The following is a 10,525-nucleotide window of genomic DNA, read 5'->3' as shown; positions in this document are numbered from 1 at the left end:
GCCAGAGAAGGGGTCTACTACTCACTTAGTTCCTAGCCTCAGAATCTATACCTCGTTTTGTTTTTGGAGCCTGGGTTTCTCTGTGTAGCTCTGACTGTCCTGGAACTCACCATGTAGACCAGGCTGGCCTCGAACTCGGAGATCCGTCTGCCTCTGCTTCCTGTGTGCAGGGATTAAAGGTGTGCACCACCACCACCTGGCAGAATCTATACATTTTTTAAAAAAAATTTAATTTATAGGGGAATCTATACATTCTTAATGTAACTTTTTATTAATCCTTTAGAACTCCATGCAATGTATTTTGATAATTTTCACCCTCAACTCCCCTGTGATCCTCTCCTAACTCCCTTCACTAACTTTATGCTCTCTTAAAAATTAAACATACACACACACACACACACACAAAAAAAAAAAAAAAACCAAAAACAACCCAAAAAACTCATGTAGTCCAATTTGTGCTGCCCATATACTCACAGATGTGGGATCATCCACTGGAGAGTGGTTGACCTACCAGGGCCCATACCCTAAAAGAAAACAGTAGCTCCTTTCTCCAGAAGCCACTAACAGCTCTTCAGTTAAGGGTGGGTACACAAGAACCCTTTCTCCCGCCATGCTTCAATGTTGGTTGGTTTGATTTTGTTCAGGTCTTGTGAAGGCGGCCACAGGTGCCGTGAGCGTATTAGTGCAGTGGTCCTGCCATGTCCTGAAGACAATTGTTCTGCTTCAGTCCTTCCTGACCCCAGGCTCTCACAGCACTGTGGTCAATAAATATAAAGATAATTAACGCCAGTTGTAATTCATATTAATTCTTCAACCTGAGGACACAGTCTGACGGCATGTCTCTCCCCCGCCCCGCCCCATCCAGTATTTTCCCCCTCGGATTAAAAGATTAACTTCACTATGCTCTATGAACTTTCGAGAAACACAGCAGAGCCAGGGGTGTCTTTTATCCCACAAAGGCCCTTCTGTCCTCTAGGGACCCCTCTCAGCTCCTCCTCAGATTCGCCAAACTGCTTCTGCCCTTTCTCCAGTTCACATGTCCAAACTAGGAAAAAACAAGAATTGAGGGATGGGTTGGGTGGAGCATTCTGGCACTTTTGCCCAGAGATTAACTTCAAAGCAATGAAGCGTCAAGGCTCTGCTATCTTCATCCTCGCGTTTGGGAAGCCGTGGTTCTCTGGTACCAGGAACCAGCAACTCCACCGCTGCAGGGACAGGACGGCGTTGTGCTTAGTGCTTAGGCAGAGAAAATCCTGCTGAGGGAAGCTCCAGGGAAATGCTGATGTCCTAAGGCCATTCGCATTTGGGTCTCCAGAGGGGACCAGCTCCCGGGCCAGAGTGAGGGAGGTGCACAGTCACCAGAGTGCAAGAGCCCTGTGGTGGCGGATAGCACTGGCGTTGCCAATTCCTTGTCCTCGCCTCGGGGCACAGCACCCAGCTCGCGCGGCTGTCAGTCAACATCCCTGCCCCGCCCCTCCCGTAATCGGACCAATCGTCGCCGGGGGTCGGGGGTGAGGCGCCGGTAGCGGGGTCAGGAAGCCGGGAAAGAACGGCCTGGCGCCGAGGCCACCGATCAGAGCGTCCACACATCCTGTAGGAGGGCGAGCGGCCGGTTAGGATCGGGACCCGGTGAGTGCGGGCTGCCACTGTGCGCGGAGCGGGGCGGAGCTTGTCCCGGGAGCGCCGGGTGCCGCGTGCCTCGCGCGCCCCTCGGCTGCAGAGAGCCCTGTGTTCCACGCTAGGATCCCCGCGTCCCTGGTGACCCCCAGCTCCGGTGTGGGGAGCTGCGGCCCCGGGAGTCCGGACTTCGTGCCAGGGCCCTGGAGCAGAGGCCCGGATCGAAGGCGCAGGCAGAGCTTTAGCCCTGGGCTGCGGCAGCTTGGGACCGGAGGATCAGAGCCGCTGCAGAGATGGGGCGGGGCGAGGCTGAGCATCTCCATCCTCAGTTTCTCCACTTGCAGTAGCGCCCCTGCACCGGGTAGCGGGCACCTGAGGTGGCCGGCACCCGAGAACGCAGCCAAGCTCCTCTACCCCCCCATCCCACCCCGTAACTCCATTCTCTTCCCACACCCAGTACGGAGAGCTTGGCGACACAGCTCACAGCCTCTATCGCTAGTCTCATCTCTGCTCTGGGAGCCAGCTGCCTCTTGGTTGGTTGTCCTGTCATACTTTGGACTACTCTGGCCTTACTGAGCTGCAGTTTTGGGAGGCATCAGGGTAATTAGGCAGGGAGAAACCAGTGCGTGACCGAACTCAGTGTGATGTTGAGATCTTGGCTTGTGGTCCATTGCTACTTGACCGAAGTCCAGAAGGGCAGTGATGCTAAGATAGGTTACGAGGCAGGATTTTTGCAAAATGAATACGAAATTGTAATTTCCCCCTTGCTTTTCATTGTTTGCTTCGAAGGAAGAATGTTGCCATGTTTCCAACGGATAAAAGAGTCCCACTGCCCCGGTGGTCGTGGCCTCCTCCGCCCACTGCCATATTTTGTTATTTGGAACAGTAGGGTGTGTTTGGAGCTGGCAGAATGCCCGAACCCGTGGACTGTCTGATTCCTCTCCAGGGAACGGCACATCATACTTGAACTCTGCAGTGCTGGCCTCTGCCCGCTTTGGACTGGCTTTACCATTTTCTTTCCAAGTCTGTTATTCTTCTAACTTCTCTGGGTTGACAAAGTGCTGTACTTTGTTACTGTGTGAGGAAATGAAGGGATAGGTCAGTGAAGAGGGAATCGTTATCCCCAGTGCCCAGAATGGAGTTGTCCCTAGAGAACGCCGTGAGGCATCATTCAAAATTTATTTAAGTGCCACCAGCCCTTGCCAGCCGATGTAAGGAATATCCCTTGGCTGCTCTGTTCATGGTTCTTCTACTTGACTGTATACTATAGTTATCTAGGGACCGTTAAGGAACAGTATCGGGCCCCTTCCCATAGATTCTGGTTTACTTTGTTGTATGGGCCCAGGGCCTCGCATTTTAAAAGTGTCCACGATGATTGTCAACGCGTAGTGGCCTATTTCTCTCCCTCATAGCACTTTATTTTGTGTGACTTACTAAGCTTCTCCACCTGCCATGCAGTCTCCATGAAGGCATTGGGTCCTGCCTTGGGACACTCCAATTGAGGAGGTCTAGGTGAGTCAGCACTTTGGGGGCATTTCACTTGGGGGGTACAAGAAACGAAAGCTCCATCTGTGTTCACAGTTTGGATGGATCTCCAGTTCTTCCTGTTAAATCTGTTAAATTTTACTCCGTTAAATCTCAAGTTTTTTTGTTTTGTTTTTGTTTTTGTTGTTTTTTTTTTCTCTTTATAGCCCTGGCTGTCCTGGAACTCACTATTGTAGACCAGCCTGCCTCTGCCTCCTGAGTGCTGGGACTAAAATGGTGTGTCACGATGCCTGGCTGTTTCCCAATAATTTCTAAACTTCAATTTTTAATTTTAGAAATCGGTTCTCTCTTCTGCAACTGTTATTTCCAGATGACTCTGAGCATTTTAGTGTGAGGTCTTTGCAAAGACAGATCTCTATAGACTCTCAGGCAGTGTCTGGTTAGGTAGGGAATACCTATGTGCCAACAGAAATCTCCAGCCGTAAGGGGTGTCTTGTATTGCTCTGTGGCCCCGTGGTTCCGTTAGCTTTGGAGTCCTTTACTCTCCATCAGCACCACTGACCACTGCTTTGCTGCTGCTTCTCGGCTCTGACTCACACTGATGAACTCTGAGAGGCTCCCGTTTGTGTAAACCCACAGACCCCACCCAGCCATGATGCAGCTCAACTTCTGGGCATCCTTGGTCTTCCACTCTGAGCACCATCAGGAAAACCCATGACTTTCATGGCCAGCTCCTTGAGAAGATTTTCTGTAGTAAAGTACGTGGGGTCCTGGTGACAGAGTTATTCTTTGTTTTCATAGCTGTGTCCTGTTCAGAATTCACGGGCACTTCAGGGTGGGTGAGTGCCTTGGTATGGGAGAATGGCACTGAGGTGGGGCATGTGATGGTTCAAGTTAGTGTTGACATTGTGTGGAGTGGTTTAGAAGGGTAGATTTATTTATTTATTATGTATGCAGTATTCTGTACTGCATGTGCCCTTGCAGGCCAGAGGAGGGCACCAGATTTCATTACAGGTGGCTGTGAGCCACCATGTGGTTGCTGGGAATTGAACTCAGTGCCTCTGGAAGAGCAGTTGGTGCTCTTAACTACTGAGCCATCTCTCCAGTCCTAGAAGGGTGAATTTATTGCCTTTCCCATCTTATATCTTCTCTCCCCTTCCTCCCTCCAGAACCTGGGGCTGTGCATTCTAGGCAAGCACTTATTACTTAATTCCCCAGCCCACACTCCTCTTCAACAAAGGAATTAACTCACTCTAACATGAATGTCAACTTTTAAAAGGGAATTTCTGGCCCTCGGTACAGTGTGTTACAGAATGGATCTCTGTAGCATTTGTTTTATGTATTGAATCAATGTGTCATGTAAACAGCTAATACTGTGGGGGAGTTGAAAAACAAAATATTAGGCCAGGCATTGTGGTGCATGCCTTTAATCCCAAGTACCTGGAAAGCAGAGGCAGGTGGATCTCTATGAGTTCTAGGAAAACCTGGTCTACATAGAGAGCTTCAGTGAGACCCTGTCTCAAATAACAACAACAACACATCTCAAAAAAGAAAAAGTATGAAATATTATTATTAAGTTGCTTTTATTCTGATATGTAGCTTCTTTCTTTCTTTCTTTTTTTTTTTAAAGTATGGTCATTGATGATTAAAATGGTGCTGGTGGGTTGGCGGGATTGGTGGAAAAGTCACAGGCCATGGCTACCAGAGTTAGAAAGAGCTTTATTAGAAAGAAGCCAGGTCTGGAGAGGAAGGAAGATGGCGGGAGCAGAGGGGGAGAGGCACAGAGAGGAAGCACAGAAAGAGAGGGTGGGGGTCCGCCCCCCCTGATGATCTAAGACGTGAGACCCAAGCTGTGCATGTACAGAATCTTAACATTCCAGACTTCTGCTTATTATAAAAAAAACAAGTAAATAGGAACAGGGGCGTCGTTTCTCCCAGAAAAACTGCTTCAAGCTAACTTGGTGGGCGTCAGTTGTCTCTTGGGGGGGGGCTAGGGAAGGGGGTCTTCTGGGATGATGGGCTGTCCTGCTGCTCTGGAGCCGTCCTTCCCTCTTGGCTTGGCACTCTGGCTGCTTTTGTATCTGACAGGATGCTGGTGAGACAGGAAAAAGCCTGAAGTAGATCCCACCTGTCCAGATATATTTGGTTTTTTGAGACAGGGTTTCTCTGTGTAACGGTCCTGGAACTCGATTTATAGACTAGGCTGGCCTTGAACTCACAGAGATCCACCTGCCTCTACCTCCTGAGTGCTGGGATTAAAGGCGTGTGCCACCAAGCCTGGCTATGCTAACATGGTCCAGACAGGTGGAAAAGAGGAGTGAGAGTGAGCGGCTTCTAGGTCCAGCAGAAAGCTGAAGGGGGTAATGATGCACTTGTGAGCTACTGCAAACTTCTTTCCATCTTTGCTTCCCCTCCAAGAAACCCTCCATGAGAGCAAAATACTGGTACCTCTCTGTTTACCTGTATCACACATCAATTATATACTTGTTTTTTTTTGGGGGGGGTTTCATTTAGTGTGTGTGTTACTTTGCTGTGGGGTGTTCTGTATGTTAAATGTGTTGCTCTGATTGGCTAATAAATAAAACACTGATTGGCCAGTAGCTAGGCAGGAAGTACAGACGGGACAAGCAGAGAAGAGAATTCTGGGAACAGGAAGGCTGAGTTAGAGAGACACTGTCAGCCGCCGCCATGACAAGCGAGATGTAAGGCCATGAGCCATGTGGCAACTTATAGACTAATAGATATGGGTTAATTTAAGATAGAAGAATTAGATAGCAAGAAGTCTGCCACGGCCATACAGTTTGTAAGCAATATAAGTCTCTGTGTGTTTACTCGGTTGGGTCTGAGCGGCTGTGGGACTGGTGGGTGAGAGAGATTTGTCCTGACCGTGGGCCAGGCAGGGCTAGAGAAAACTTTTTCTATATGTCACCTAGAAAAAATTATAAAAAATTTAAATAATGGATGATAATGTGGGTTAACCAGGACTGCCTCTGCCCCTTTTTAAATTCATGTGGACTGTATACCACTTAGTGTTCTCATTTTTACATTAATCTCTCCCTCCTCCTCCCTTTGTGTGTGTGTGTGTGTGGCCCACACGTGGAGATCAGAGGACAACTTCTAGGAGTCATTCTCTCTTCCTACCTTGTGGATCCTGGGGCTCAAACGCAGACTCTTGGGCTTCCCAGCAAGCACCTTTACCTGCTGAGTCATCTCACTGGCTCATTTTTAAGGAATAACCATTTCTAATAAACGAAGAGCTTAACTGTTCAAGGTAGCAACACCCCTTGCCTTACACTAAACAATATATACGACCTGTTTCTAAATGTGTCCACCTTTCCTTACTGAGGTCTGCAGTCATGTGTGTTTGGTTTCCAGTCAGAGATTCCTGGAGCAGTGGGTGCTGTAAGCAGACCTTTGTCAGCTCTGGCACAGAGACTGGAAACACCATCAGTGTTGATGCCGAGCTGAACCCTTCAGCTGGAGACTGCCAGGGAACTGTTCAGAAGCTACAGAGACTGGAGTTGTGAAAATGCAATTATTTCTGTCCCACCTCTAAACAGGAAGGAGAGTAATTGTGATCTGGCTTTCCAGGGCAGTGTCAAAATGGCTGAGGAGAGAACAGACTGGTAACAGTAGCTGGTGGAGAAAATGTCCAATAGAGGAGCAGGTGAGGACTGACCAGGTAGCTCAGCAGGGAAAGGCTCTGGCTCTCAGGATGGATGGCCCAAGTTCAGTTCCCAAGACCCACATGGTAGACGGAGAGAACTGACTCTGTGAGTTGGCCTCTGACCTCCACATGTGCATGCACTGTGGCACAAACACACACAAATGTACATTAAAAAAAAATTTAAAAATTATAAAATATTTAAATAATGGATGATAATGTGGTTAACCATGACTGCCTCTGCCCCCTTTTAAAATCAGGAGATGATGCCAACACAAGTCTGAATTTCAGGGCATTACCATAAAAAAATGAAAATAAAAATGAATATAAGTAAAAACTAACAAGGGTTTCAAAGCAGGCAATGCCAAAGTGCCCAAGGCACGAGATGTAGGCTTGACACAAAGGCAGGACCAGCTAAGGGGTCGACTCACTGAGGTATAAAGAAAATTCATTTGCGGAGAGCAAAAGTCAAGGCCGAACAGATGTGAGTCAAGATGTCCCTCGTCAGAAAAGTTCACCTCAAAGTGCACCTTTTCTGTTTAGGGAACAGAAACAGTGACTTCCTTTTCACATGTTCTTTGGTGGCAGTGTACAGCAGAAAGAGAGAGCGAGAGAGGGAGGGAGGGAGGGAGGGAGAGAGAGAGAGAGAGAGAGAGAGAGAGAGAGAGAGAGAGAGAGAGAATATGACCCCGGATGAGAGAGAACTTTGTTCTCCTTCAAGACTTTTTCTAGAAAAGTTTAATAATTAAGTAAATGGCCTGACAGTGCTTCCAGTACCTACATAATATCTGGGGTTTAAAGCCATATGTAAATACATCAATTTGTGTGTTTCAGTTTTTGTTTTACAGAAAGTTTACAAATGTCCTTACACTAATACAAAAATTAACCCATTCTTGAACCAAGAATTCCCATGGTGCACAAGAAAAAAAATACTCTTTACATTAATTACTATATTTTCTACTGAATTCTTATATATATATTTAGTAGAGAAATCAGAGCAAATATTTCTTGGGTTTTTTTCCTTTTGGAAAATTTTGTGTGTTATGCCCAGATTGTGACCCCCCAAAGAGACCACCGAAGACCTTGGATGTCCAGAATGCAACAGCAAGGTTTATTCTGCAGATAAAAGTCTAGACAGGGACTCATTCCTACACCCAATACAGTGAGGCAGGGAGGAGTGCCTCTTTCTTGGGGAAGTTAGTTTTTATAGGCAAAACCCATAAAATTTCTTAGAGGGGAGGGGGTTAGTACGGGTCCATCCTTGATTGGTCAAGTTTTTCCCGGGCCTGGACTTTATCTTATTTTATCTTATCTGTTTGCCCTGTCAGGAGTTTTACAACTCATCTCCGGGGTCTGGTCTTGTTATCTCTGGAGAGGGGCATCTCGTGGTTAATTGGTTACCATCAGACATCCTGACTCTGTTCTTTTGTTCCTGGGGCTGGCGCCATCATTTCTGGGGACTTGAAACTGGCCTGGCCTAGATCACAGTCCCCAAAGCCGCCACTGAATACTTTAGGTACAGAATGCAAAAGTAAGGTGTTTTCTAAGTCTCCAGGGAGGCTCTTCCAAATCTCTCACTCACAGCAGGGAGGTGGGGAGAAGGAGCCTCCCCTTTCTTTGTGAGGCTAGTTCTTAAAGGCACAGACCATTTAATTTATTTTAACCCACCTCCCTTTTTAGTCTTTTGGTCGAATATCCTGACTGTTTTCCAAAGTCCCTGTAGCAGATACAGCCACCTGGGGAAAAGGGGTCTAAGTTCTTATCTACACTTAGGAATCCTGGTTTAAGCATCTCTTTGTCTGTAGGGGATAGAGTGGGGGGGGGGTTTACTGAGGTATCACATGTGTATTATTATTATTATTATTTTGAGTCAGGGTTTCTCTGTGTAATCACCCTGGCTGTTCTGGAACTTGCTCTGTAGACCAGGCTTGCCTGAACTTGTAGAGATCCACCTGCCTCTGCTTCCCAAGTGCTGGGATTAAAGGTGTGCACCACCACCGCCCAGCTTGTATTATTCTTTCTGCCTGTTTTTCTATAAAAATAAGACGTGCAGATATCTGTTCCCTGCTATAAAAAGAGAAGTTATGGCAATTTTATAAATGTTATAAAATTATGTTTATTGGCTTGAGAAAATAATTAAAATCATGGCTGATTTGCAACGCCCCCTCTCCAAACTCAGCAACAGTAACAACAACATAAAACCAGCAACTGGAAAGAACATTTTGAATTTGTTATGGAACTCTAGTCCTTTTGCCCTAAGCATCTGTGATAAAGCAATCAGGACCTCTTCCAAACTCTTCAAGCTAAGCGGCTTCCGCATATCTTCAGGGCAGGTGTCTTTCTTCCTGTACCTTGTCACTTTGCTGAAGGGCAAAAGGACCACCTGTTGGAAGCTGTAAACCCAAAGGCTGTTTTGTGTCTTGCTGGGGAGACTGTGGTATTCTGGCTTTCCAGAGGGTCGGGATGGTTTGCACAGTGTTCTGGAGTGCTTTATAAAAACACGAGGCCTCCTCCTAACCCTCTTTACATAAAATGAACATGGTACTGTTATCTAGCTTAAGCTATAAGGGAGCTGAGGTGACTTTACTTAGAACTCTAGAAATTTAATGTTTACTTTTATTTCACAATTTCTGAGTTTGAACACTTGTTTTCCTATTAAAATTATAAGCTAAATAGTTAATAAGGTAATTATGAGCGTCTCTGCATAGAAGCCTGCGGTTAGAAAAGGAACAGAAACAATTATCTGGAGATAAGATATTACTGTTCCCAGGCCCTTTGCTTTGTCTTTGTGACTGGACCTTGGATCAGGCCCAGAAAAGGAAATGGACTTTTCTTTCTGTTGCAGTTGGTGAGACTTTCATTTCTCTTGCTTATTGAATAAAAACATGCCTCTTGAATGGTTGCAGTCTGTCCTCTACAGAACTCTCAAGCTCACTGGCAGGACAGAAGCAAATTCACCTGAACGCTCATCCGCGGCTCAGCACAAACGACGACGACGACGACATGGAGCTTTGAAGGTGACGGTAGCCTGGTGTCGGCCATGGGTCATCAGGACACAGCCGGACCATGTGGACCACTTTCTTCAAACTACGAGTCTTCTGCTGTCTGTTTGCGGTGCTAATGGTGGTGGTGTTGGTGGTCAATATCACTCAGGTGGAGGTGAGTGCTCAGATCTGGGGCTTTGGCTCTCAGTAGCCTGAGGTCACCAAGCCGGCTTAGGCCAGTTGTATCTTTTACTTGCTGTGGTATGTATGTGAGCGTCTCTAGCATCCAGCTGCTGTGCCAGTCACTGAGGACCCAGAAGTGTAGACTGGGTGTCTATTGTGGAGTTCGCATCTGTATGTGGAAGAAAATACAGAGAACGCTTATCTGAAATGCTTAGACTAGATGGAATGTGCCATATTCTGGAGCTTTTTGTTTACAAAGAAGGTAGGTTCATTTAGCTTACGAATATTAGAAATTTTTGGATTTGGGAGATTTATTTATTTGAGACAGAATCTCATTGTGTAGCCTTAGCTGACGTCAAGCTCGGAGATCTGCCTCTTTCTCCCGCCCTCTCTCTTTGGTTTTTCGAGACAGGGTTTCTCTGTGGTACAGCTTTGTCTGTCCTGGAACTTGCTTTGTCGAGTTCCAGGCTGGCCTTGAACTCACAGAGATCCACCTGCCTGCCTCTGCCTCCTGAGTGCTGAGACTTTATAAAGGCGTTCATCACCACCTCCCTGCTGCCTCTCTTGAGTTCTGGAATTAAAACACGCACCA

At 46.9% G+C, this 10,525-nt stretch overlaps 1 protein-coding gene across 5 annotated transcripts in view; it reads left to right on the top strand.

Moving 5' to 3' along the window:
- The first annotated feature begins 1,482 nt into the window (after positions 1-1,482).
- Nxpe3 (neurexophilin and PC-esterase domain family member 3) overlaps positions 1,483-10,525 on the top strand; it is a 64,044-nt gene continuing 55,001 nt past the window's right edge. For 2 of the 5 annotated variants that reach the window (XM_076548993.1, XM_076548989.1), the window contains exons 1-2: positions 1,483-1,629; positions 9,673-9,925. In XM_076548993.1, coding sequence (XP_076405108.1) covers positions 9,833-9,925 — 93 coding nt within the window. In that variant the 5' untranslated portion in view covers positions 1,483-1,629; positions 9,673-9,832. Of the gene's footprint in view, positions 1,630-9,672; positions 9,926-10,024; positions 10,196-10,525 lie in introns of those variants that run through there. The other 3 variants (XM_076548994.1, XM_076548991.1, XM_076548992.1) reach the window with 2 other exon arrangements.

The sequence above is a fragment of the Peromyscus maniculatus genome, chromosome 12 (genome assembly GCF_049852395.1).
Source record: "Peromyscus maniculatus bairdii isolate BWxNUB_F1_BW_parent chromosome 12, HU_Pman_BW_mat_3.1, whole genome shotgun sequence".
NCBI lineage: Eukaryota > Metazoa > Chordata > Mammalia > Rodentia > Cricetidae > Peromyscus > Peromyscus maniculatus.
Note: the sequence above shows the minus strand (reverse complement) of the source record. Positions and strands in the feature narration are given on the sequence as shown.